The sequence below is a fragment of the Apteryx mantelli genome, chromosome 5 (genome assembly GCF_036417845.1).
Source record: "Apteryx mantelli isolate bAptMan1 chromosome 5, bAptMan1.hap1, whole genome shotgun sequence".
Lineage (NCBI taxonomy): Eukaryota > Metazoa > Chordata > Aves > Apterygiformes > Apterygidae > Apteryx > Apteryx mantelli.
In genome coordinates this window covers 11,951,167-11,978,903 of record NC_089982.1, presented here as the reverse complement: position 1 = coordinate 11,978,903, position 27,737 = coordinate 11,951,167, and the positions used below count along the sequence as shown (strand labels likewise).

General features: G+C 50.2%; 1 protein-coding gene across 6 annotated transcripts in view; it reads right to left on the bottom strand.

Moving 5' to 3' along the window:
- SEPTIN11 (septin 11) overlaps positions 1-27,737 on the bottom strand; it is a 78,558-nt gene that overhangs the window by 39,531 nt on the left and 11,290 nt on the right. For all 6 annotated transcript variants that reach the window (XM_067297516.1, XM_067297513.1, XM_067297512.1 and 3 more), the window contains exons 2-5: positions 8,458-8,572; positions 5,244-5,439; positions 2,547-2,733; positions 134-295 (exon numbers count right to left, since the gene is read on the bottom strand). In XM_067297516.1, the coding sequence (XP_067153617.1) occupies positions 134-295; positions 2,547-2,733; positions 5,244-5,439; positions 8,458-8,572 (660 nt within the window). The remainder of the gene's footprint in view (positions 1-133; positions 296-2,546; positions 2,734-5,243; positions 5,440-8,457; positions 8,573-27,737) is intronic.

Sequence of the window (27,737 nt, the reverse complement as noted above, 5' to 3'; positions counted from 1 at the left end):
AAAGCCTTCTGGCCAGCATGATTTCTGTGCTTAGACTGGAGTTTTAAAGCCAAAAGCAACACGGCACTATGGGCCCTGCCTTTGGGAATAGGCCTGAGGGAACTAAGGAAAACAAACCCAAAAGCAAACATACACTCATCGTGGCATTTATCTCAGCCACCGTCTCTTCGTCCGTTGGGAACTGGTAGATCTGGACGCCGTTGCTAACCAGCTCGCTCATGATTTTACTCTTGAACTTGTGCAACTCGTTTTTTGCAATGGTGTCAGCCTTGGCAATGATGGGGATGATGTTCACCTGCAAGACAAGGACACCCTCATGTAGAGGACTGCACAGATTGTGTCACCAGGAGAGGTCCCACAGCGATGGCCCCAGAAGCACGCTGGCAGCCATTCTCCCACCCAGCGAAAGACCTTCCTTGTGGCTGCTGCTGACACCACCACTGTCCGAGACAGGAATTTCAGGCAGCAGAGATGATGGCCTTAAAAAGAAGTCAAATGCAATTTGGCAACATGCTATTTCCTGTGCTGTCGTACTCTACTCCTCATCTGAATTGGCTGGACAGGAAATGCTGTCATGGATTATTACAAGCTGTTCCAAAAAAAAGGAAATTACCATCTAGGTACTTCTCCTCTGAGCGGCAGCAGGCTGGATGGTTGCAGGCGACATGCTTGGACAACAGCCTCCCGCAGGGGTTTGCCTGGGTGTTGTTATCAGGGACACCCGGGCAGGCAGCGGGGCTGCTGTTACGCTGCTGGAGGTGGAAGCAGATGGTCGAGACCCAACCGGGCAACACACACGGTGGGGGCTGGAAGTAATGGAGGCCTGCTTCCTCCTCCTCTATGCCCTCACATGCTCCCATGCTCTGCTGCACTGCAGGACTAGGGTTGATTTATTCCTGCGCAGCTCTAAGACTATCATTAAAGGAAACAGCATGATGGGGTTAACACAGATATAAAGAATAAATTATTGCCTCTCTTCCCTAGACATATATACTGGCAGCAGGATGGCAAATGACAGCACCGAAGAGCCGAGAGGAGATAGCACGGCACCCTTGGTGGAGCCGAGCGGATCTAGGCACAGTGAGCACCATGCAGGCGCCTGCTTTGCTGGGAGAGAGTGAGAACGCGTTAGGGGGACTCTCTGCTTTCTCTCCCCTCCCATCCCACCAGATGGGAGATTTCTGCCTTCGGTCTGGCAGGACTTGCTTTTCCCTCGCTCTCCCTTGCAACAGCGGACAACACTGCTAGTGAGGAAGATGTTAATATTAATATGAAGAGATTTTAGCTACATTACTTGAAAATCCTCTTATATTACATCACTTAATTCTGTTCAGAGGATGCTCCAGAGTTATCAATCCACCTTTGCCAAAAGAATGAAGATGAATGCCAATTAGCTCATTTGGGGTAAATCTTTAAAACCCTATTTTAACTTCAAGAGGACAGGGATCATTCCCCACCACTGCATAAAGCCCAATCAATAGGCCGTTCTAGGAAATAAAGAACCATTGTCATCATTTATCTTCTGCAGCATCAGGATCCAAGGAGCCAAAAGCACAAGATGGACCAATCCAAACTGCTTAATCATGATGTAAAGAAGCACAGAGAAACCTCAGCTTAAATAGTGTTATGTTTTACATTTGTGCTTTAGTTATTTTCCCTAAAAGAAAAGAGATTAAGTCTTCTTGCAAGTATCTAATAAGACACCATGCTTTATACCAGGTTTCATTCCTCTTCTTGCTCATCAAGAGGGTAATTGAGAAAATGCATATCGAGTAACACATTTGTTCAGATGCTTTCTGTTTATCAGATCTACACGGTTAGAATAACACTGCATTTGCCACAGAAGTTCAAATCACTGTTTGTGTCTAGCCGGATGCAGTCAGAGCACACAGACACAGCATTCTGATTTCTTTTTCATTGACTAGTAAGCTGACCTTAAGTGTTCTGGATGTACTTCTCCCCATCACACACACTCATCAAACCAGGTTTTGCATTGAAACCTAATTAATTTATTGGACAAGTGACATGGAGGAAGGAATCATGCCTTTCTGAGTGCTGGAACCAGCAGAGCTCAATTCAAATCTCTCATGCTTATTTATGGATCAAAATAGGAAAACACACTTCTCTCTTTTTTCAACAGCCAGCTGATCTTTCAGTTCTGAATGAACCTGTCACTGAACTTGGCTGAGTTAACCCACAGCAAAGCAGTAAGAACCAGGATCTGCTATGGCACCCTAGTAAAGAGAGCGTTTTCCACTCTCAGATTGCCATCTTTACAGGATGGCTGTGGAGCAAAGCAGCCAAGTTTTCCAACCACAGGAGAGCGGACTGGAAAAAGATGAGAGCCCAAACTCTTATCAAATCTCTGCAGAGTCCGAATCAGACTGACCCATCCTAGCAGCTAGCCCAAGGCACTCAGGTTTTCACACTGCACATCTGTAATTACCATCTGCTAAAAACAGAGGGTATTTTTCTGTGCAAATTTGGCTAAGCCTATGGGAAAGTCATGAAAGCACTAGCTGGGTTACAACACAGGCAGCAAGTACCTTACTGTCGAGCTTCTTCATGGTGACCAAGTCTAGGGACTTCAGTGAGTGTCCGGTTGGCGCAATGAAATACAGGCAGGCGTGAATCCTGGTGTCATGGTAATTGAACAGGGATCGTTTGATCTTCAGCTCTTCTTGCAAGTAGGCTTCAAACTGCGCATCAATATATTCTACTATGGGCTTGTAGCTGAGGAGAGAGGAAACACAGAGCTGAGCAAGACAGGGCATTTGTTGTGGGGGCAACACTCGGAAAGCCTCATAGCTGCTCTGGATGTTATGGGGACAATGAGGGCCTTGGGACCTTCCCTCCGCGACCTGCAGTCCCTTGTTATCAAGTGTGTGTTTCCACCGAGCACACAGGGAGGGATTACAGACAAGGTTAGCCAAAGAAAAGGGCAGAGACCCTGGGGTTTAGGTGCATGTCAGGCCACACGTGGCTGCTACTCTGGAGAATGTATTCTGCAGTCGCTCATGTTTGTCCGAAAACTTGTCTGTGACTTTAAAAGAGGGAAGGGAAGTTCACATGGGGAGAAAAAGAACTTCTCAGGAATTAAGTCCGTGAGCAAAGATCAGCAAACACTGCACTGTTTGAGGGTGTATGTTGGCGGAACAGTTTTGGTGGGGACAAAAATGCTGACACAGTCTAATATGCCCTGATCCAACTAATCAATTGTGCTTCTGGAAGGGAAACTTCTGCAGTTCGCAAAGCCCTACCATCCATGGCGAGTCCCTTGTGGGTGGCCCCCAGGGCCTCTAGCCCAAGGAAGCCCTCAAAGGGACATTGAGCCCAAGGCACCAAAACAGTATTGCCACTGCCTTGAGTGCTGGATTCATAGCTGCATCTATGCCCTCCTTAAAAAGCAGCTGTTAGGAGGAAGTAGGAGGTCAGGAGTTTGCAGGTTCTCCTGAAACAGCTTTCCACCAGGCAGACAACATGGCTTTGGATTGGCCTCTCTGCTCCAGCTGCCAGGGAAGCTGTTTGAGCAGTTGCTCAAAACCCTGGGTGAAGTGCATCAGACTGTTTCGTGATTTACCGAGGGAGAGGTGCAGCCCAAGGCAGCTGGTGCTGCAGGAGGGCCACCTGCGTGGGGCAGGATGCCGGAGACCCACGAGAGACCACTGAGCACTGCTCATTAGTTCGCAGGCACAGAGGGTATCAAGAAATCTTACTAGGTGAGCTTGCAACACTGCCAGTTCCTTTGCCTTAGGAAACTCTGTCTCTGACCAGGAGACCCCAAAAACCTCAGATAAGAGGCATGTTGCAAGAAAAGGAGTAAAGATCTATTCAGGGCAGGTCATGTTGGAGAAAGCCCTGTAAAAAATAGACAGAAAAAGTACTGGGAGGACAAGCTAGGTGCACAAAGAAACACCTCCGCTGCAGTGACAGGTGAGAAATCCCCAGCTGTGCCAGGTCACAGTGGGACAAAAGCCATCCCTAAACCCTGCCACCCTGTGACCACCCCTCTCTCTAACTGCAGGAGAGAGAAGTCGGAGGAACTTCACTACCGCCACTGCCAGCTCTTCCTGTCTGCTGAATGAAGCAAATGCAAAGTGACCCGGCAGCAAGGAGCCCCAGAGTGTCCCTGCTCTGAGCACCTGCTCCTCTTCTGAGCGGCTTTTGTTCTCGCCGAAGAGCATATGGCAGCGCCTGACGCCCTGAGCTCCCTTCAGCCAACACGTGCCTCTCTCCACGTCTACTCTGCAGCAAGGAACGGGGCATTAGTTAGGAGGAGCAGAGCAGGGGCAACAGACGTGTTTAGTATTTTAGTGTCAGCACAGGAAGCAGGAAAGTGTTCCAGAAATAAAATCATTTTAAATAATGGAAACTTCTAAAAATCAAGGAAATTTTCATTGTGGAATAGGAAGTGGTACCTGCTCAATCGCTGTGCTAATAGGGATTTTGGTGCAAAGTTTGTTTTTAAACTTGCATTATCAAAGAGCTTACATGAGCGTCTGTCTGTCCCCTACCTGCCAGCCCTAGTGCCCCAATAGCTTTTTGCCCAGTGCACACACTGCTGGCCAGCGTGCTCTCTCTTGGCCGGGAGCAAGGAAGAGGGTCGCAAACAACCCCAGGTGGGCAGCTGGAAATACTGCAACAAGGGAACCTATGACTCTAAGCTGCAGGAAATGTGTTAATTAGCTTATTAGTTGCAATCACAGAATAACTGGTTTTAACACAAGAACAAAAGTCCATATGGACAGACAGACGGCATTGTGTAGGCTGCCCAGAACACAAGCTGCCCAGAATATTTACTTTATGCATGCAACGGGAAAATCAGCACCTAGGCTAAAGTCAAACTCACCTGGACTTGAACATCATCAAAGGGTATGAGCAGGATCTATAATCCAAGTTCCAGCTCCCAAAAAGATAGCAATACAAGTGCAATTTGAAGTCAGGTTTTCAAATATTTACATGTTTCGATTCCAGCAAAGGCTTAAACTAAGTCAGCCAGAGGCAAAGAGGGCAGAAAAGCAGTTCCATTTTTGTTATCTTCTAGTTAATCTGTCTGTTCTTCACTTCAGTGTCTTAACTTTTACCTGTCTCACAGGGCTAGCGATATTAGTTGCTATACCAGCATCACAGAATGATCCCCAGAAGCGGCGGGGATCTACCCTGCTCCCAGAACGGGGTCAAGCCCTTCTAACCTCAGAGCACGTCAGTGAGAGGACTCCTTCTCTGTGTAGAAATCAATTTACCTGTCATCTTTGTTAATCTGATCGCCAAATCCAACTGTGTCGACAATCGTCAGCTTCAGACGGACGTTACTCTCCTGGAGCTCATAACTCCTGGCTTTCAATCGCACGCCAGGCTCGTTGTGCGTAGCAGGTTCGCTTTCAAACTTCGTGTTGAACAGAGTGTCCATCAACGTTGACTTGCCGATGCCAGTTTCGCCTGAGCAGACAAAGGCGGCGTTAGAACTGCACGATCCCCTGTCCCCGTCTCATTCTCAGGCACGTTGGTTAGGATAAGGAATTACTGCACTCTGGTAGCAATGGAATTGGGCTACATGCATGTGGCTAAGCAAAATAATCCCTGCAGGGACAGATGTCTTACGAGACAGTCCCCAGCTTTACCAATCCCCCAGGACCGAACCGCGGACTTTGCGGACATCGGGAGGTGATGGCAGTGCTGACTAATTTCCTCCGCAGGTCACACACAGTCAGGTCTCTGCAGCACACACTGCAGGGATCCCCACACCGGGGGCCGAGAAGCCAAAAAAAGCCCCTGCTATGCCATGGCTGCTACTTTGAGAGGCATCAAAATAAACCAAATGCCTCCAGCGCTAAAAGCCAGCAAGCGTGGGTGAAGAGCCCAGCTGCTGCGCTGGGAGTTGCGAGAGAAACTCAGGTCTTCTGTGGGCTGGGCTTTCGAGGGAGGTGCAGTGCAATTACAGGCCAGGACACAGAACGGGGCGTCACCAGAGATGCAAGGCACCACTGACCTCAGGGAGGCTTCATTATTTTGGGGAAGGGGATAATTTCACACAGACAGAGCCTTTTACAGTAAAAATACTGTTACAAATCCCCATGGGAAAAGGTGGAAATGGAGAGGATGGGCTGAGCTTTACAGGACTCCCTAAATAAAGATACTAAGCTGAAAAAAGGACATTACGGTTTTAAGAATGGCAGATTAGATGAGGCACACAAAGTCAAAAAATCTGAAATAGCACACTGGACAAATATCAATTTTTAAAACTATTACAGGTTCACTAATCCCCAGGGCAATTAGTAACACATATGAAAGCACTAGCCAAAATCTCATTTTTAATTCGAAACTTTTCTTTGATCGACTCATGCTTTGCATACTCCTTGCCCATACATCTCCGCAAAAAAACAATCTTTAGGTGTTATGTGTGAAAACAGGTTTTAGCTGCAGTGATTGCAATACTCAAACCTGCATGAAAAACCACCATGAAGCCAAACCCTGCATCAGGGATGGCCCTCGAGGGTCTCTCTGGGCTGTAGGCAGCTCTCCTGGGACGAAAACGTGTCTCTCAAAATACGCAAAACCCCTGCTTAGAAGACCTTGGAGAACCATGCAGTAACTGTGTCCACATAAACAAATGCCACTACTCAGCAACTGCCTGTTGCTCCATGTTACTTGACAGTTCGTTTTGCTGGCTTTGACAGTGAAAAGCCGACTGCTTCTGCGCTAGGCTTGGAAACGTAAGTGATGATTTACGGTCTGGAAAAATAATCAACGGGAGATATACTTGGCACAGCATTCCTGGCCTGGGAAGTTACAGGATATAAAGAAAGCCCTAAAAAAACAAAACAAAAACCCCACAACGGTGTGTGTGGGGAAGAGACAACAAGCCTGCATAAGATGATAGCTTATAAGCAGGCCCACACAGAGCGTAACCCACGTGCAAAGATCACTCCTAAGCTGATAGCATGCTCTGTTAATCTCTGCAGCCACCTATGTCAGTGAGCTGCTAAGGTGAATGCAGCCCTGCTGCAGCAGACGGGCTTCGCAGCATTTTAGCCATACACACTACAATTAAAAGCGGCACATTACCACACCAAACTTAATTGCGTCTTTTCTCAAAATGAAATTTGGGAAGTTTGTTTTTATGGGGGAGATTTCTACTATTTGGACAACTGCAGCAATCTGTGTGTAATTTCAATCTGGGGCTAAAAAATAGTTGATCAGCACATTTTACAAGAGAAAAGAGAGCAAATTGCTATGTTAATGGAGGCAAATCAAGTCATACTAGCAGAGGAATATTTACTGTAAGAGAAAAAGGCAATTAATTTATGCCATTTTGATCAAAGAACTGCTTGCTAATCGGGATGTTCCCTGCTGAATTTTAAATGGTTTCATGCTGTTAGGAGAGTCACGTGACAGTTGGTAGCTTGAGTGTGCAGAAATAAGAGCTCTTCTCTTATCTCCTCCTTAGACACGGAGAGGAGTCTAGTTGGTTTGCCAGATTTTCATTTCAGATGGCTTAACCCGCACTGCGGACAGAAAGTCTACATGCCGCAGAAAACCACAGGCTGAAGGTTGTATTGTTTTCCAGCTAATTAAGGTGGCTAATTAGAAGGGGCACTGTATTCTGCTTAAATGAACAACGGATGGAGAGAAGTGGTCTGGGGAAAGTTATTCCAAACTAAGAGCAAAACCCCCCTATTTTGTCCATCCATGGAATTGCGTTTCTGAGGACATCTTGAAGAGGTTCACTAATAGGTCACGCTGCTTTGGCGCACAGCTCCCTGGGGCTGAGCAAGGGATTTCTAACTGCCTAGAAGCCACAGAAAGTGCAAAGATGACGGCTATCTCCCCATATTTAAGAAAATCAGGTATCATCCCATATATCAGCTCTGAATAATTTGGGAAAAGGAACGCTATAACTCAGGCTAGAAAACCAAGGAGCAGCGCCCAGATAAAATACAGCAGAGAACAGGTGACAGGCTTTGTTCTCAAGTACATCGTTTAGAGACTAAAAATGGCATCGCTTCCAAATGGAGAAGCTATGAATATAGAGACAGGCAGGCAAAGCCTGGAAGGGATGAAGTGCAATGTATTGAGAAACAGCCTCTGAGCCCAGCCCAAAGACAGGCAGATTCAAGCTAAGGTTCTTTAAAAAATGTATTTAGTTCCCAAGTCAGCTCAGTTTCCTTATGGGTAGTCCTAGGGGAGAGATGGGCTTCAGCAATATCAAAAAGGTAGATTTCCATCACCTAGAAATTTCTGCATTTTGAATCCAGGGGCAAGGGGGGAAAGGAAAAGACGGATATTAGGTTTTACCCTGGAGCAGCTCTGGGAAAAAAAAACTGTTAGCTCTCTGCCACTACGGTCACCATGGGCTCAGATCTTACCCTCTAGAGCAGGGAGAAGGCTTTTTAGTTTGTGAACATGTGCACGTCCCTTGGCACAGGGACACCTGCTCAGCAGTGTGGGACAACTTACCCACGCAGAGGATGTTGAAGCAGAAGCCCTGCGACGTTGACTTGTTGACCAGCTGGTCAGGGAGGCTGTCAAAGCCCACATGGCCAGAGAGGGACAGGTTCCTAAGGTCATCGCTCTGCAAAGCCAAGCAGAAAGGCGTGTGACAGGGAAAGCGAACAGCATCTCACACCAAACACCCCTGCCGGGGAGCAGGGCTGGGCCTGGCCCTAGGAGGAAGTGTGGAATGATGGAGGAGTTTGCCGGAGGCGGGAGACCACACAGTCTGGCCAGCACTCCCAAAGAGCAAGCCACGGAGCTATGCAGGTTGCGACATGGCCGTGGCTGCCGCTCCAAACCCAGTATTGCTCATGGAAATGAGTGCAGGCAAGTGGAGAGCCAAGCTTGTGCTCTCCCTTGCTCAGTTTGCCAAACTCACTTTATCCTCACCGCAGCTGGAGGGGAACGGGACACTCCTGCGCTCACAGTGCAATACTTTGCTACGGCCACAGCAGGACGTTGCTTGAATTGCTTAAGCAATGCCTCTAAAGCCAGCTAAATGCCCTTCTGGCTTTTAGGGGCCTTAGCTGGAAGGGAAAAAAGCATGCACGGAGGTCTGCAGATGGTTTGCTTTACAACCAACCTCATCCGACACAAGGTGAGAAAGCAGAGCACCATTCCTAGTCTTTCCCCCATGACCTGCCACAGTGCCCTTCTCCATTTTTAGGAGAAAAAAATCAGGCCAGGCACCCCAGGCCCCCTTCGCGCAGCTGCCTCGAAGCTGGAAGTCACCCCTCTGGACCGGCTCCCCTCCTTCAGGCTGCCCAGGGACCCGAGCTGGTAACGCCGAGGACCCAAGGCTGTTGTGTCAAGGGTAGCATGGCAGCACAGACCTTGTAGGATGGCGGTTTGAACACCTCCAACATGATACCACATTAAGGACTCTTCCACAACAGCTGTATGATAATTTACACATGAGCTTAGAGAAATAAGTCAGTTTGGTCATCTCCCCTGGCAAGTCACAGTTACACCAATGCCTCAAGCACCGATCAAGAAAACCTCGCTGTGCCCGAAGCGGCTCCACTGCTGTTTCACACAACCGCTTTCTCCACAATCAGTTTGTCATCCCTAGCTTAAGACGGCTCCCTTTCCCCAATCCCAGACACGGACAGCCGAGACACGCCACATAAGTTACACCTGTTCAGCTAAATTACAGCCCTGGGTAACCTCAGCTTGGTTTAAACCAGCGTCCTTTCCATGAAATTTGCAGGCTTTGGACCAGGCGTGGAAAAAGACAGTCTCCAGTTATCAAAATAAGACTCAAAGGCAGCGGAGGACTCCCTGCTCTCTGCAGGATGGCTAGGCATCCCCCCTTCCCTCCTCCAAACGTAGAGCCCCGCTGTGCTGCTGCGAGACCAGGGAGTCTTTAGTCCCTTAGAAAGGGCCACGTCCCTCAACAAGCCTGCTTGATGCTGATGGGATTGCTACTGATTGCAGTGAGGAGGAGTCATGCAGGAGCGAGTGCTCCTGAAAATGCCCTGCAGGTGTTAAAAGAGAAATACTCCGAGAAAGACAGTGCATAGAAGCAAATAAAAAAAACAAACAATCTTTCATCTCTGTACCATCACCACATGTAAGAGCAGCAGGGAAGGGGCAAAAGGCTCCTCTTTGCCATGCTGGCACATGGAGCTCTGCACTTGTCATCGACATTCGAATCTTCTCTTCCTTCGCATCCTAACCAGGCTTAGCTGAAGGCCAATATACCGGACTCTTCACCTCCACCCCTCCACGTACTAGGAGGATATTCATCACCACAGTACCTACGGAGGGCAAGGCAATTAAGGGATGTTACCCTCCTGACTCCTTTCGGGTAAAAAATAAACCCCTGAAGACCATCATCCCCATTTACCAATGACAGTGATTTTCCTGAAAAAGTCCCCGACAGTGGAAGGAGACCCTTGGATTTGTGCATGACATGAATGAGTTAAACTGAGTATTTGTGATATTAGCATTTTAAAAACATCAGTGGGTTTGGGTTTATGATTAACCAAAGGGAGCTCAGAGTACATCCCAGAAAGCAAGAGGTGCCCATGACTCAAGCCCTACAGAAAGCGGTGGGTGTTCAGCTTCCCTCAGCACAGCACCAATCTCTTTCCCTGAGATATTTTAGGAAAGCAAGTATTTGCCTCCTCATCAGTTACTCAGCAGGAACAGGAGGTAGAGTCATATCTTGCATCTGTGTCAGGTTTTTTTTTTTTACTGCACAGTTTTGGGTTTTTTTAATTCTTCTTTTTCTGCAAGTGGCAAACATCAACAGTGGAAGAAAAACCCAGCATCCCTACAATTTTCAACTCCAAATATTTTGCACAAGCTGTGCCACATAAAGGGGGCAGACATGTAGTCTGCTATCTGCCTGGAACACCAAAACCTCCAGGAAGAGCCGAGGGCCCAAGGCACGGGCAGAGACACAGCTGAAAGGCGCACCCAGGTCTCCGGTGCTCTGCAGTAGTCTCCAGACTGCAGCACATCTCTCGGTACTGCGGATATAGAAAACAGGTGCATTTCTACAGGAGTAAATACCATCCCCTCATGCACAGGCAAATCAAAGCGCTGTGCAACGCAGCAGCCAGGTCCAGTGCGTGCAGCCGGGCTCAGGGAGCCGGCAGGTTTTTGGGAGAGACCCAGCAGTTCGGCAGGCTGCTCCTCCCCAGGCAGGAGGGGGAGAGGTGCACACGCTGCACAGCATCCAACCACCGCAGCCTGGCATCCGCCCTCCTCCGGGGGCCAGCTTGCTCCCCCGGGTAACTACAGGCACACTAATGGGGAGACAACCCCCTGCCCTTTCCTGCAGCTCTCCCCACGGCAGAGGTCCGGCTGGCAGGCTGGAGGCCGCAGGACCCTCCACGAGCCTCTGGGACCCTTCTGCCAGGGCACAGCCCTGCCGGGGATGCAGCTCAGTAAAACTGCAAGGGACAGTTTCCATCCACAGCAACTCGCAAGAGCTGAGGGGACCCTGACCACCACCCTGAACCCTCCAAAGCCCGTTCATATGGCTACAGCTCTGCCTAGCTCCAACACCCTAATCGCTTACCCCAGGGAAGCACTGCCAGGCAGATGATTTGAGAATGCTAACTGGATTAGTTTCTCCTCTCTTGCAACTGGGGCAGAACATTTTTCCCTTTACACCAGAATTAGGTGAAGGGCCCAGATACTTTCTGCATGATGAGCAGCAGAAAGCTTCCCGCGTGGCCAAAACTACTTCTGGAATTACCTTTTTTCTGCTTTTGCTGCTGCCAAGTAGCCTGACTGCATTGGGCCGAGCTAACAGAACTGGAACTGCCCAGTGTCACCATCGTTCCCGGCCCTTGGGCTGCAGGGGCAAATGGCAAGGACCAAAATGGTTCAAAACTCCAAATAGCTCGTGGGCTTGGGTTTTATCAACATGGAAAGGAAACCTCTGCTGGAGAGCAACAAGTGCGACTGCTTAGTGTATAATTAGCAGAAGGGGAAAGTGATTCATGCGTTCAGTCTGGCAAGACAGAAATGTTTTAAAAACAACAGGATGCTAAGTCAGACAGCCGCATTGCTCTGGCCATGAATTGCTGCATCAAGAAAGGAGTCAGCGGGTTAGTTTTTGGTCTCAAGCAAGCCATCCCAGTAGGAACTGGGTGCCTTCACTTGGAGAGTGGTCAAAGGCTGACACACGGCAACCGCTCCTGCCCCCACGTGCACCCAGCAAACCAGGGGAGCCGCGCAAGCTTCGTTCCAGCAACGCTCCAAGCACCGATTCGCTCCTCCCAGCACAGGGCTCTGCTCCTGGAGGAGCAGGCTGTGCTGCCAGGTGCTTCATCCTGTGTGGAAATGCACATCGGCCCCCTGCCTCCCTGACCTCTTCCCAAGGGAACTCCTGGTTTTCCCCTAGGGACTTTGGAGAGCTCAGCAGCAGCACACCTCTCGGCTCAGCCCTGCTCCTCTCTTTCTGCAATACCCCCCCTAAATGCACCGATGGCCTAGAACAACCCCTCAGCTGTCACTCCGCCAGTAACCCCGTCCTGAGGGATGCCTTGCTAATGCATAGGCCATTCGCCACGTATGGAAGCGGCGACCTCAGGCTCACAAGGTAAGAGTCCGTTCATCAAGTGTCTCAGATACCAAGAGCTTAAAGTTATCTCAAGAGCAGTCTTTAAACTCTTTCTCTGCAGGCTTAGGACAGAGTCATTTCTCCCTTACTGAGCCCCTGCATCATAGGATGAACCTTTCCTCCCACCCTGTGCACCGTTTACATGAGTGGGAAGCAACTGTAAGCATGCAGAGTTGTGTGCTATCCCTCCAACAGCTGTGAAGTAACAGATAAACACATGTTTATTTGGACAAGATGTTGATCACTAAGTTTCTCTGGAAAGCGACCTACAGCCCAAAGAATTGACATTTCTTGGGTCAACAACAATCTTTCAGATCCTGTTACTCTGGCATGGTAAAGGAAGGGGCAAGGAAAGCAGAGACAAGCCTCCAAATCCAGAGGCGCAGCCAGGACCAAGGGTCTACCACGTACCTTTACAAAAAAAAGACTAGGACCTCCATTTTCCAAACTCTTAAGAAAAAACAAAAGAAAACCAAAAAAACCCCAAGGCGCTGAGTATGCAAGTCCTTTCAAGTCTACTTAGGATCTGCCTTTCTTCACACGTAGCTCCTAAAGGTAAAGGTTTTACAGGTCAAGCAATGGTGTAACAGATGCTCAGTTGCCACCAGTGGGTTTGCCTGGATGCAGTTCAGTGAAGCTTTACAAAACTATTTGGCTGACGAGGCACGTGCAGGGAGAGAATCGGCTCATTCCTTCTAAGCCACGGCGGCTTGGCAGAGCTAGCAGGAAAAAAGGGAAACGCAAACTTATTTTCCTCACTCAAGGCCGCAACAGCATGTCTGCGTGCAGACTGGGAGGGGGAATAAAGGGAATTAGAAACGTATCACTCTTCTGGAGGCAGCATAAAGCAGAGCCACGTCCTCACGCTTCAGAAGGTGGCTGGTAGCTGATGTGCCATGAAGCGAATGACTCTCCTCCCAGCTACGGGGGAACCTCGCTCCCAGGAGGCTGCAGAGCAGCTCCGTGCAGACATCTGCATTTACTGCCCTGCTCTGCCCTCTGGTCTCCTTGCCCAGGTCCAGATCATGACAACAGCTAGTCCCTTGGCCCACGCAAGCTCTCGGCTGAGCCCATTCTGCTTCAAGATGGCCAGCCAAACCTTCCCCTTGGTGCCCCTGTGTTCCCCTGCTCCTGGCGCCTGGGGGTCAGGTTCACATGGCCTCCGAAGAGTTAAAGAAAACAAAAACGGGCCTCAAATTGAGAGGGAAAAAAAGCTGGTATGTAAAATATTGAGCTAAACCACAAATATGAACCAAGTGTTTAGTTATTTGAGGCCACACCATTTCAGAAGAACCTTGAAGAAATTCTGAAAGCTTTTATTGTTGTCAGCATCTCAGGCCAGCTACATTTTTGCCCACTTACTAGGCATACATTCCCCCGTTTCTGAAGAAATCTTAAATGCTAGATCCAAAGCGAAGGACCTCAGCGTTACTTCAATCTGTCCACAGACAGCAAGATGGCCCAGGGACAGCAGCGAGCATGGAGATGAAGAGCAGTCAAGCAAGAGCTAGATCTGTTGTACGTTTTCCCTGCATTAACCCTGAAAGCCAAGGCTCCTGCCAGCAGGGCCCAAAGAGCCAACCCCTAAACCAAAGCTAAGCTCTCCGTTTAAGTTGCTTGAACTGGCACCCGCAAGCCACTTCGCTTTCCTCAGAGACTTAAATGAAGGTTGAACCCTTAATTCTTGGGCAAAAGAACTCCTATAATAGCATGGGGCAAAGCTTCTAACAGAGAAAGAACCATTCCTCCCCTTCCAGTAGCGCTCGCATGCACTCGCGCCAGAAGAAAACAGCCTGTAGCAATCAATCAGTTAATAAAGAATGGGAGAACTGTTTTTTGTTAGGATAACCATCAGTGGCACCAGCAGCCGAGGGGGAGGTCCTGTCTGCAGGCCTCTGCTGCTGGCCGTCTGCAGACTCAGGCCAATGTCTCTGCAAGCTGCTCCACGTCTGGGAAGTCTTCTTTTGCGACAGGAGAGCAGACCCTTTGCAAGGCGTATCACCATTCTGCAGATTTATGGGTCACGTAGGGATTCATCAGAGGGGTAGGCAGGCTGGATGGCTAGTGCCTCCCACCCCGCCACCAGTCCACGGAGCAACTCCCTGCCGCAGCTCCCTGCCTGTTGCCCCGCAGGGCTGGGCCTCACTAAACCGTCTTGCTCTTCCTAGACCAAAGCTGACACCAGCTGTAGCTGCTTAGCAGCATACAGCTCCTTAACAGAGCCTGCCTAACTTGGGCAGTCCCTTACCCCAGCCCTCCAGCAACATCTAAAACAAGAGCAAGGAGCCAGCTCTCCCTACGCCCAGCAACAAGCAAGACTGTCAAAATGTTATGCCACCGTTGGCTCCCTCTCTCAGTAACCGCGGAGGTCCCGGGGAACTCAAAAAGGCTCTGAACATGCTGTTTTTTCTTTCTTAACCCTGAAGCATCGGGATAGCAAAATAAATAAATAAATAAATAAACAAAGAGTTACCTCATGGGAGGAAGGCAGGCAGCGATTTGGCCAGCAGAGACCCCAGCAGCAGCCGCCGCAGGGAAAGGGGGGGGGGGGTGCTGCCCTCCTCGCACAGAGCACCGCTCTGCAGTTACAGGAGTTTGCATCGGGGAAGTCCTGGGCCAAAGGAGGCTGCTGGCAAGGCAAAGCAAGGGGTTCCTGGGGGGGACACCCTCAAGGCTGGGTGATCCTGGGCACACTGAGGTGAACGCAGGCAAGAAACTGCAGAACTGATGGGGAAGGAAACATCCTCTGTCCAAGGCAGGTTACCAATGCCTGCTCATGCGGATCCCCATCTCCTTCTCACTCCAGCAAACTCCCTAAATCACTCGCGGGACAACACTGGGGACAGCAACAAGGCACCGGCACACATGCAGGCTGCAGGAGGGAACAGACGTGCATGAAGGGAAGGGCACGAAGAGGAGGAGAAGGAGGGGGGAAACCCAGAACACTCCTTGAGGCCACCTTTTCCAACGCACTAGCCCAAACCAACACGGCTCTGCATGGGTCACCTCCCCGACACCCAGCGTCCAAAACCTCCATCTCCCCCGGCCCGCATTTGCGAGCTGCGGCCCCTGCCACGCGGCAAGGACGTGCTCCCCGCAGCCCAGTGCCACCACTGCTCCCGCGCCTCCACGGCGCGCTGGCGGGGAGGCGAGGAGGGCTGTGAGGCCAGGGGAATTGCTTATACTGGCACTCGGCAACGGCTCAGCAGGAGGATGGAGAAAAGGATACAGTCGCGTTCCTCTGTGAAGGGGGAAGTCAGCAAAATCTGACAATTCAGAAGTGGCTGTAGAGAGTGGGAACGAACATTTATCTTCCAGGCAAAATGTTTGGCTAAAGGTCAGCGCAAGCTCAGAGCGGTAACAGCTCCATCTGTGCCAAGAACTGACATAAAAGACCTTTTCCTGTGTAGGTTTCCAAAACCACCAACCTTTCTATTTGGAGTGAGAGTGACTAATGCCTCTAACAGCCCCTGATGTCACAAACTGCTAACCAGCAAAAAAAGCGGGACTTTGGGGATGATAAGGACCATATGTGCATTCCAGCAAGGCTTGTAAACGCGCTGAAGGGAGGAGGGAAAGAGAGAGAGAAAGGAAGGGAGGCAAGGAGGGAGGGGGAAGAGAGAGACCCAACGCGACAAACCAGAAGGAAGCCCATCCAAAGGCAGAACCCAACGAGAACCAGATGCTCTTCACTTCAGCCAGCCGGTCTCTCTACCATCAGCAGGACAACGTGCAACTGCCTTTTTGAACTCTTGCATGAGGTTGATGAAATAAAACCTGGGGTTACTGCTCAGTGCCAGGCTCCCCAGGTCAAAACGCTCCACTACTCATGTTCCAAAGCCGCCTGCAATTCATTACCGCTTCTCCGCCTTTTGTCTCCTGAGGTGCCACATGTGGGGAAAGGTAAATACGTCCCTTCCAGCGTCCCCAGGCATCCCCGCTCAGCTGGGCGCAGCAGAGAAAGTTGCGGCATCCTTCACGCCAGCCCCGACCCAGCAGCCCACCAGCTGCAGCACGGCAGGCAAGCCAGTTCATGACACCAGGCCAGTTTACACTGGTTGGAGAAGAGCAACACTGGGGGAAGACTGGGTTTTTGTTAGACTTGAGGACATTTCATCTTAGAGCTAAAAACAACTCAGATTAGAAAGGCAGACGCTAGTAGGGAGGTGGAAAGAAGGCTTGTTGTTATGCAGTCCTTGGAAATACTGTTTTTTCAGTTTTTCCTCACCCTTCCGGCTACAGAGTCCCACATCATCACAGATACAAATTCCAATCCAGCCAGACAGCAGAGAGGAAAAAAAGAAACCAAACAAACAAGCATCAGCAACTACCATTTCCATCTGTATTTCACTGTCACGCACTCAGAATAGCGCTGAAACAGCTGCATCACAGGCCGTTAAATAAGTGGACACAGTCTTTGCGAAGAGCCCTTAGCTGAAGCCACAGCACAATACGGGACTCACACAGAGAGGACAGCGTGATCTCTCAACTTGGTGAGCTACACTAACGCAGCGGCTGCTGGCAGGGAGCCCTCCGGGAGGGAGATCTGGGGCACAACCAGGGAGAATTAACAGCAGACACAGGAACGCAGCAGTTGACCCACTGCCAAGTCTTCCCCAAACCCTCGCGGGGCTTCCACCAACTCCAGTTCCGTCAGGGGTGTGAACGCAACCCAAGGAAACGCGGAGCTTCTTAGAAAGGAGAGCAGCTCACAGCACTTGCTCGTAAAACGCTAACAAGGCAGCCTTGTTTCCGTACCTGAATCAAATTAAGGGCCGCTCCAAGCACAAAAAGCAGCAGCTTTCCTTGCTAGGTTAGCAGAGCAGGGCTGGCTTGCAGCCCCTTAACCCCATGTTTTCTTCCCTGAAATCGTAGCTCCACATCAAAGGGGCATTTTCCGCCCCTTCAACAAGCTCCGGAACTGGCAGACACCCAGGATGATTCCTGAGCCCCATGAACATTAACAGGACCCAAGCTAACACGCCATGTCCCCGCTGGCTTGCTCGCAGGCAGACAAGTGCCACAGCATGGTACTGCCCCGCACGCACACGCCAGAAAAGCAGACCCCATTTCCGAGTAGGGCCCACAAGGCTGCGTATATAAGGCATGTGGCTTTAGCTCATCTATTCAGCGGTCTTCTCAAGCCCGGGCTAAAGAGTTCAGATTTATCACAGCAATTCTCTTCATATTAAACAAGGCTGACACCTTCATGGTTTTCCCGTTTACATGACAAGCATTTTGGGAGCTTCTCTCGGGCTTGGAGTTACCAGAGGGCCTAAAGGAAGCAGGCCAACGCGCTCCTTGGGAAACCTCTACCATGACACCTAAGGCCACGGCGAGTGCTAAATCCCCAGGGCAGTCTCCCGGGGAAGCCTTGCTGGCCCAGCATTGCCAAGGAAGTTTCAGTCCACTGTCAGATCAGCTCTTCTTCAAGCCAGACGCTATATGCACACATGTATGACAACTCAGGATATAAAATAGCAGGCCAGAGAAAACATTTCAAATCTAGAGGAGTCCTGATTTTGCCTCCCACCAGCAATGCAGACGCCTGAGTACATTTCTGCAGAAGTAACAAAAAAACCCAACCCAGCAAAGGAGTAAAACTGGATTTGCACTTATTTGTGTTATGATCTAATTTCTAAGGAAAGGTGATTTCTGAGTGCTAAGTCACAGGCCTTGCATAAGCTTCACAAAAAAGGGAGTGTGTTTAGCCCTTCATAGCACATCAAGCTCTTCTAGGGCACCACAAAATCATTCATTATTGATAATAAAGGTCAGCAGTCAGGGAAAATATAGGTTTACAAATAACAGCATTGACCTTAGCGTGCAGTTTTGTATTTTCATCACAGCTCAAAGTAGAATTAAGCCGAACCAAATCTGCATGAGAGGAAAAGGGCAAGGTTCACTGACTTATTTAGCTGACAAACAGTTTTGAAGCATTAGTTTGCAGACTTCCTGCTCTTAACTGACTTAACAGCAACAAGATTCCTCACCCGCCTCCTGAGTGCCTTCACTGTCCTGCCGTTATCTAGGAAACCCACCACAAAGATTTTGATAAATACGACATAGTTTCAAGGAGCTATTCCCCATTTTAGCTGAAATACTTCCTTCCCTCCACCTCATTAATTCCAAATTTTCACAGTTGCCTTGAAAGACTGTACTTTGTCCTTCCAAAAACATTAATTGGACATGAGAGCTCTTCCAGAGGAAAGCAGATCTGATCTAGGTCTGCGGCACAGTCACAACACTGCTATCATTAGGAAGAGATGTGAGCACAAGGCCACGCTACACCAGGCTTTCCCCTTCCACCTCGCGCTTTGCTGCGCTGATAGACTGCTACAGATACTTCGCATTTCTGGAGTCAACGGGCAGCGCAAGACAAAACATGCTTCCCGCACGCAGGCCGCAGACAGGAATGTTCCCACAGTGGTCTCCACATTCATCACTCGCAAAGGGGGAGTATCGCAAAAGCATTCAATTTCCACTGCAACCCTGGGGATCGTCCAAGTCCTAAAGAATCTCTGGACAGGACACCAGCAAACCCCCAATGGACACTCCAAAATGTTTGAGCTCCACAAATGCTTTATAAAGGAGACAGTTAAATAAACATTCGCTACACCAGAAGGAGGGATTAACTCTCTAGTAGCAAGGGAATCCAAGGAGAGGCTTTACAGCTCTAGTTTACAGGTTGTAGCAAAGACCAACCTTTTATTCTAGACATCTAAACTAACCACCATAAATTCACAGAGTCCCACTCTGCCCCCCATATATTTTTCTGCAGTGCAGTTTATATGTTGAGCTATGCCCCGCCAAAAAAAATGGAAAAAGTCTTCCTTGCACCCTAGCTCATCTTGACTTTAATTAAAAGCAACACAATTTGAAGGAACCACAAGTCCCCACCACAGAGGTCACCAAGGCCTCTTTTCCGGTACCGCCACACTCCCTTATGCACTACATTTTTGCCCTCTCTTCAAATCCAGTCCTCAGCCTTCATCACAAACAGACCAGCGATGAAAGCCTGTTCCCGTGACAAACTGTGGCCCACATACAGTTTTGCTCGGGCAGGAGGAGCTGGCTACAGAGTCACAGAGATGCTCTACCAAGCAGATCTCGCCAAGAGGGAGGGAAGAGACTTGAAATCATGTCTCCTGCCAGAGGCAGCCCTGGCTAACGCTGAAGTAGAGAAAACACCAAGTTTCTCCCTGAGCCCCGTGCATCAGACCATTGAGCAGGGGACCATTGACTTGACTGCAGATTAACTCGGGAGGAGCCTGTGTCAGCAAGTGAGCAAAGACAGCCCAAATGAAGGTGGCTACCTACCATCTGGAACAAGTCAGCCAGAATGAGGCTCCACAGATGCTACAGCCGCAGCAGAGAAACGCTGTGCTGCCTCCCTTCCCCACGCTGCCACAGCGCAGTAATTCAAGGGGCTCCTGACGGTGCAGCCGACCGGCCTCTGCAAGAGGCTCCCGCAGCCCTGGCCGTTCTCATCCCACGCTTCCCTGGCTGCACGTCACCCGCAGTCAGGGCTGTGAGGAAGCAGGTTTGCTGGCAAGACTGGACCCCTCTGGAGGCACACAGGAAAGTGGAGGCTTGTTTCTTCAAAACACCTCTTAGGCCATTCACAAAGCAGGCCGACAGCAACGCGGTCTCCTCCCTCCCTCCAGGGCTCTCCGAGTCCCCTGGCTTCTGAGGGAGGCTCCAGCAGATGCCATCACCCTTGAGCAAGGGCAAGGCTTTCCCGCAGGGAAACGCGGCCGGTGGGAACACCCAGCCTTCCACAGGCAGGCAGCACCTGGACGTAGGGAGGGATGACACCGAGCATTAGCCTTGCCTGACAAGTTCCTAATGCAGGGACCTATTTTCCCAACACCTCAATTACTGCAGCAGGAATTCCTTGGGAATAAAATAAATAGTTTCACCGGTGCAATTATAAATACATGATAATGGCAACGAGGCCATGCCACGGCTCGTGGGACGTACCAGGCTCCCGAGCTGTTCAAGCGCAGCTGCCACCCCGGGGCTGGCTCCTGGCGAGAGGTGGCAAGTGTGTGCCAGTGCAGAGTAGGAGATGGAGGCCCAATGCCCAGCTGTGCAAAGAAACACGCCAGGAAGGCTGGTCAGCACTGGCTGCTGGGTCCCTGCCGCGGGCCCAGCCCTGGCACGCAGCACCTCCCCGGCACGGCCATCATCCCTCACCTCCGAGCCCCCTGGCACCCCCTCACAAGCACACACAGCACTTGCACGGCTCCTAGCCATATTTCGGCTTGCAGCTCTCACTCCTGCCAGGATGCTGGCCGAGCTGTCCCACCACTCACGCCACCAGTCCAAGCTCAGCAAATTCTACTCCAGCACTCCCCTCAGTTTTGCTTGTTCATCTATACAGCCAAGATGACTTCCTTAATGCAGCTCACTCGTAGCGAGGTGCTCCTTAGCAGGAGAATACATGTTTGAGGACAGCTCCAGAACTTAACTTCTGTAACCTTAGAGTAAAAGCAGAAACCTTGTCTTTGCAAGAGGTGTCTAGGAGGGAAGAGCTGCAAAGGGAAAAGGAGCTAGAAAAGCTGGTAACACTGTCGCATTCTGGGCAAGAAACAGCCACACATTTTGGCCTTATTTTCCCATGCCTCTACCTGTAGTCAGACAGGAACAGCTACTGGGACAACCAAAATAACAAAGGCGAAAAGCGAGGGAAATCCAATCCGCAGCTTCCAAGCAAAACGTACGAGTGCCGACAAACCTATCACTTCTACACGGCTGTGGACTCACACCCACCTGACTTCAGTGCTATAAACAGCCCTGGTGATGACGACTAAGGGAAGCTTTGGCATCATGTACGAGCTGTGGCCTCAGCTAAAGCCCTAAGATGACTTTCGCTCTTCTCCCTGCCTCTATTTCCTCTCTCACTCTTTTGCTAGGGCTTAGGCTTTGCTGCCAGGCTTTCCTCCCAGATGCTACCGATTTCTAAGCAGTCGGCCTCATAACAGAGCCCTCTGCATGTCCTCCTCTAAAATCTCAGCATGTTTATTTGGTCTCCAAGCAAACATGGGCACAGGTTTGGACATATGAAAACCATCTGCCAGCTGCTGCTTTATAAAGCTGCGTAACGGCATGGGCAAATAAGGATGGTTCTTCAGTGGTGGCACTTCACTAGGAAACCAGGGCTCTTCTCCACCACGGCACTTGGATCCAACTCACTGGCTGTGCAATATTCAGACAGAAGATGGCCAAGCATGCTGCCTCACCGCCTGGTAGAGACAAGCGAGGGAGTGGAGCAAAACGGTGCGCAGCCATGGCAATTTTTGGGGCAGCCTTGAGGCTGGTGCTTCACAGGCCCCCCAGAAGCCCAGAGAACAAGACGCTGCCTTTGCTGTGGGGTTATGCTTAATACTGTAAACATGCATTTTTGCAAAGACCATCTTACCAACAGAAGAAATTTTCACCAAAACCTACGCACAGTCCCCAACGACTACTCATTTTACACCATGCGCCGTACTATAAAAATCCCTAAAGCCTATATAAAGGCAAACATCAGGCTTAAAATAAAAAATGAAGTCATGGATGATAACGCATCAGGAAAACAAGAACAGCTCTTGAGCATGCAGTAGAAGCTTTATCGTCTGCCATGCAGACTAGACAGCCGGTCAGGAGAAATCTTCTTCGGCAGCAGAGCACTGGCAAACGGCAACTTGCCATCATCGAGGGTTTCAAGCAAGCTTATTACTTTAATCCCAATAATGCAAATAAAGCCAGATGCAGAGCTGGCATAAGTTGCTACTTGAGAAAGTTTGGCCCACAACACCTTTCACGAGTCCCTCTCTTCAGGGAACCACAAGTGCTGCTACCTTTTCCTCCTTCCCCCCCGAGTGCCACTTCACGGGGAAATGGAGTCAATTCGCTGCTACCAGGCTGGGCGCGCAAGGGGGGCCAGGCTGGCACAGGGGCCATCGCAGGAAGCTTTTGCTCTCCAGATGAAGGTGCTTCCACGCTTGGGCCTAGCAGGAGGTTGCAGCACTAGTGACAGAACTTGGCATCTGCCTACAAGCAAACACCTCTGGGGGCCGCAGCTTCTCTCAAAACCCCAAATCAAGCCCAAGGGGAGAGGCTGCAATTGCCCATTGGCAGCTAAGGGAGCAGGGGCTTTGGAGGCTCAAGCAACAACACGCCAGTCACTCCAGTCCCCTTCTCCTCACACCCATTTGACCCTGCTGCAAGTCTCTGGAGTCAGACGCTCGGCAACCATAGGGCAGGATCCTGCTCACGAAGTCAGTGCAAGGACAGCAATTAACGTCAGCCGGAGGATTCAGATAGGGTTTGGCGTAAGCAAGGAGAGAGGAAAGCGTCCAGGAGACTCTCGCGCTCTGGCTGTAAAGTGCAGCACAGCAGCATGACTGTGTCAGACCTGGTAGACACCAAAATTCATTAGGGGCTCAGCTTGCTGAAGGCAATATTGTATTTACCGCCTCCTTTTATCTGCTCGCACACGTCCCAAGCTCAGTGGTGTTGCTGAATAACCCCAGCAAGCTCCTAAGAAGCATATCTGGACTTCAGGGGAGGAAGCTTGCCCATTGGAAGAGGAGACTAACCTCATGCCGAACTTCCCCACAGACACAAACTCTGCCTCAGCAGTCCTTGAAGAAAAACCACATGAAATTCTTAGGGTTGGGAAGGGGGGAAAAAAACCTCCTCAGGACAGTCCAATGTGAAATGAAATATAAATTAATAAAACCTCAGGGTCCCACACTTGCCCTTGTGCAAGTAGTTTCAGGTGCTACCAACCCCTGAATCTCCAGCTAACCAGTATGTTTTCCTAAGCACATTTTTCTGTTTTTGCTTTTGTTCTTTTTTTGTCTGTTTCTGTTGTTGCTGTAGAAAAAGCCATATATACACACACCCCAAAACAGAAGCCCAACGGGAACTGAATGTAAATGCATAGCATAAGCAAAGAGGAGAGAGAAAAATATTTTTCTTCTAATTCTGGTTAAGTTTTATTAACACGACATGTTATTTTGAACAACTGCGTGTAGAAAAGCAAAACTCCCAAAGGGGAATATTAACAGTACTTCTATAAACAACCCCACATTAATGGATAGATTCCGGGCACTAATTAAATACATCCTGTAACTATAATATACTATTCTTATTTATAAAAACAATTCTCAGAGCTCGATCCAAAACCTACTATCAACTTCAAAGGGCTCAATCCTCCATCAGATACATGCCACTGTGCACAAAGTCTACTCTCCATCCGGAAACCCCCCCCCAAAAAAAAACCTCAGGAAACACCTTGCATACTAACCTGACAAAAAACCAAAAAGCAAAAAACCACCACACTACCCCACGCCACCCACACACCAAAAGCTTTCCAGGACCAAGAGCCCCATGCCTGGGAAGGCAACCACTTATTAACACCACCATATCCATTTCATCAGCACTCAGTAGATGCTGTGAATAACTGATACACCTGTATCCTTCACTGGTTTCCCAAGATTATTTCAATACCCCTCTGACAAAACAACGCACGTCCCCAGCTTTGTGACCGGATCATCACCAAGGCCCCCAACCCACTGGGTTATGTCAGCAACCTAGTGCCATTAACCATGGCCTAAGAGGAAGGGGGGCTGGTGGCCTACGCGCAGCAGCTGAGAGCAAGGCCAATCACCAGATACAAGGCTCGCTCGGCAGCTCTCTGCACCGCGCAAGTCAGACGGAAATCTCCCTAAAAAGCTTCCATTGAAATACACCACCCACCTTCAGCCTTCCGACCCGATCAGTCATGAAGGTTTGCATCTCTAAAATAAGAAACATACTTTCTAGTCACCGGATTTTCTCCCACACCTCCTGCCATCACTAAAGTGTTTTTTTCTCTTCCCCCTCCATGCAACAGTTCCAAACCCAGCCTTCCTAGAGCCGTTTTTCAAACCGTCTCAGCCCCAGCACATTCCCTGGCAGGTCTGTGCGTTCAGCCATCTCAGGGTACATGTCAAAGCTCCAGCGCATTTGGGGATTACGCTGCATTTCATTCTGTCCAGTATAAAGCACTGATTTTTGTAGTGAGAGAGGCAGGGAGCAGTCGCTTGCATGTGAACTAGGAGCAGCAGCCAGCCTGGGGACAAGCAAGGGGGACTAGCACGCCTCCACGCCAGCTAAGAGCGCAAGCTTGGTTAGCACAGTGAACGGCCCACCTGAGGCTTCTGAAAGGGTCAGCACCAGAGCCAGGTCTGCACAGCGCCATCCCGGCCCCGAGCGTGCCTGCAGAGCCGCCACGTGCCGCGGGCATCCCCTCAGGGCGTCCTGCACCTGGGAGGCCTCGCTGGCCTCGCACTCCCTGGGGAGTGCACCAAGCACGGACGGGGCTATCCCCAAGCTTTTGGCAAAACCAAGCTGTTAATGTCATGGTTTCTACGAAACCGGAGGCTTGCTGGCACGACTCCGCTGCTCCCCAGCAGCATGGCTCTGCCAGGAAAAGGCCTGCAGTAAAAACACAGCCCAGGAAGTTTGGTTATCAATGCCTTCCGAAAGGAAGAAGAGACCCTGTGCGCTACAGCCAAGATTTACTTACAGCATGGCATGTTTTATGGGAATGCAGGGTCTACAACCAGAGGACCGTGAACTCGCTTCCGAGCTGGTCAGCGACCCCTGCGTGTGAGCGTGCAAAGGTCCCCGCTGCGCCAGCGGCACGCTCGCACTGCCGACAAGGCCTCTGCAGAGCTCCAGCAGCCCCGAGGAAAGCCGGGCAGCACACAGCACTGGCTATGTCCCCACACCAGCTGAGCTACAAAAATCACTGAGGGTGCCCACTCTCAGGGAGTGACACCCTGCCAGTGCCCGGGGCTCTCAGAGGAGTTTCTGCTTGGCAGGTTTCCGTATCAAGAGCCGCAAGGACTCGAGTGCTGAGGACAGACCTGAGGGCAGAGCTGCAGCCTCCCCTTCAAAGGCCGTGCCACCTCCATCCAGCAGGCTCACAACGCTCAGGAGACCCCACCACGGTGTGTTCCCAGGCTCGGCGTCCAGCACCACCCCAACACCCCTGCCAAAGGCAGCCACGCCAGCTGCTCAGACGCAGGCGCTGCCTGGGGCCACCCTGCAACAATTATTGTCATGGCTTGGTCGCATGCATGAAGCTCTGCAAAGAAATGCTGTGAGACTGGGAGGGCTCACAGAAGGGTAGCTGTCATCTCTGGCGCTCCTCAGGTGGAAGGATACACTTTGCTATTGAAAACAGCATGAGTGGAAACCACCAGACTTCAATATTGTTCTTGGCCCTGCCACAGGGTTGCTGGACAAGCGGACAGCTAATGAACAACAATTAGTGGGAGGCAGGCACCGACTCGACCCAACAAGTTGTCCCAGGCTCCCCATCCGCATACCGAGGTTCCCACATGCCTCTGTGAGCTGGGCCATTAGCTCTGGGTATCTCAGTCCTGCTCTCATGCAATGCCGCGCTGGTTTAATTAAAGGTAGGAGGCCACAGAGGTGGAAACAGTCACGCAAGGGCTGCTGGGTTCCCATCTGGCTCTTGAGTTTGGTGCTAAGGCAAGGCTTCAGTTTATTAAGCGGCAAAGAAGGTGCCCAACACCAAGCTCACGAGCCACATGTGAGGTGTGTAATGGCACCTATGCACTGCGAGATGAAGCAACCTGACATTTGCCAGACAATCAGAGTACGTGCGCTAAAGTGACTGTCTTCCCATAGAACAGCGATGGTGTAAAGGCTGCTTGGGGAGAATCTGTAGCTGCAACCTCTCCCTGTAGGACATTCAGCCCTCTGCTTTCTACATCTTGTTCCATGTGTGAGGAATACTCAGTTTTAATACATTTCTGCTTACCCGTCTCCCTGTAGAGCATCCTGCCTGGAGCCTGGCACTGCTCTGCAGCAGGGGCAGTTTTTAGGAAGCCAGTATGACATTTCCAGGTATTCCTCTGACCCCCTCCAACGTTACTTTGCCTGCAGCACTCCCACTGCTCCCAAGACCATTGGCAGAGGTTTGCGAACCGCTGGCACGCACCCACACGCTTGATGGAATCATGTTCTTCCAAATTCATAAATTATTCCACACAGAGGCTGCTGCGACATCCATTAGCTGTCAATGGAGCCCTGCTGAAAGGTTAAACTAGAGCCAGCACCCACCCCCGCAGACCAATTCTTGTTTGCCACCACGTTCTGCTTTGACTGTCCACTCCAGACACGTTTGTGCTTTAAAGGAAAACAAAATTAGTCAGATCTAGATTTACTTTTGATTTCTGTCCTCCTGTCAAGACTTGTGCTGTAGCAATCCATGCCACTGCTTGTAACAGCAGAGCATTAACTGAAGTCCAGAGTTTTAATATTTTTCCTTGATTTATCCGCAAAGCAAACAGAAGAACGTCTCCAACATATTATCCATCTGAACTGTCCAGCTGCTCAGACTCTTTTCCCAGATACTCAAGTTGAACATGCAGTTGCTAGAACTCAAAGTCTTGCAACCACATACAAATACGAACAATAAATATTCCACCTCGCTTTGTTGAAATACATTGCTCAAGGACAACTTTTGGAAGGAAAGAATGGAATATTTTGCAAGGCTGTTGCTCAGAATTAATAAGCAAGAGGATTCACCGTCAGCTTGCATCTTCTGCAGTTACTTTATGCTGCAGCTTTCTATACCCACTTTATTCAGTTTTATCCTCTCTTCCCCCTAAAAGGGGTGTCACCCCAAAGAAGTGAGACCTACTGCTCAGGACTGCACAGCCCCCTGACACCCCGCCGCTTCAGCGGGAGAGAGCAGAGGCAGCTCAAGGCAGGCTGCTCCCTGCAGCTCAATTTGCAAAGGCAGAGCACCCTGGGCCAGCACACAACTGCATTGGCTATGGCCCCATGCAGGTCACAGGCTGCCCATGTTAGATTCCATCTTCCAGGCTGGCCTGCAAACCCTTTTTTCCTGGAAGCACCAGAACAGGCAGCAGAGGATGTCAGGTATCCCTCTGCAAGCAAAGAGGTGAACTGTTTAGCTCAGCCACCTGACTATGCCAGCACATACCATGTAACAGCTGAGCTCAAGTTGAGTGCCGAGCAAGACAGACGAGCAAGGGCGCTGCAAAGCGAGCAGGCTCTACCGCACCATGCTTCATCTCTCCGCAACAGCAAGGTTCAAAGACCTGAAAGAGCAAGTAAATCCAGTCAC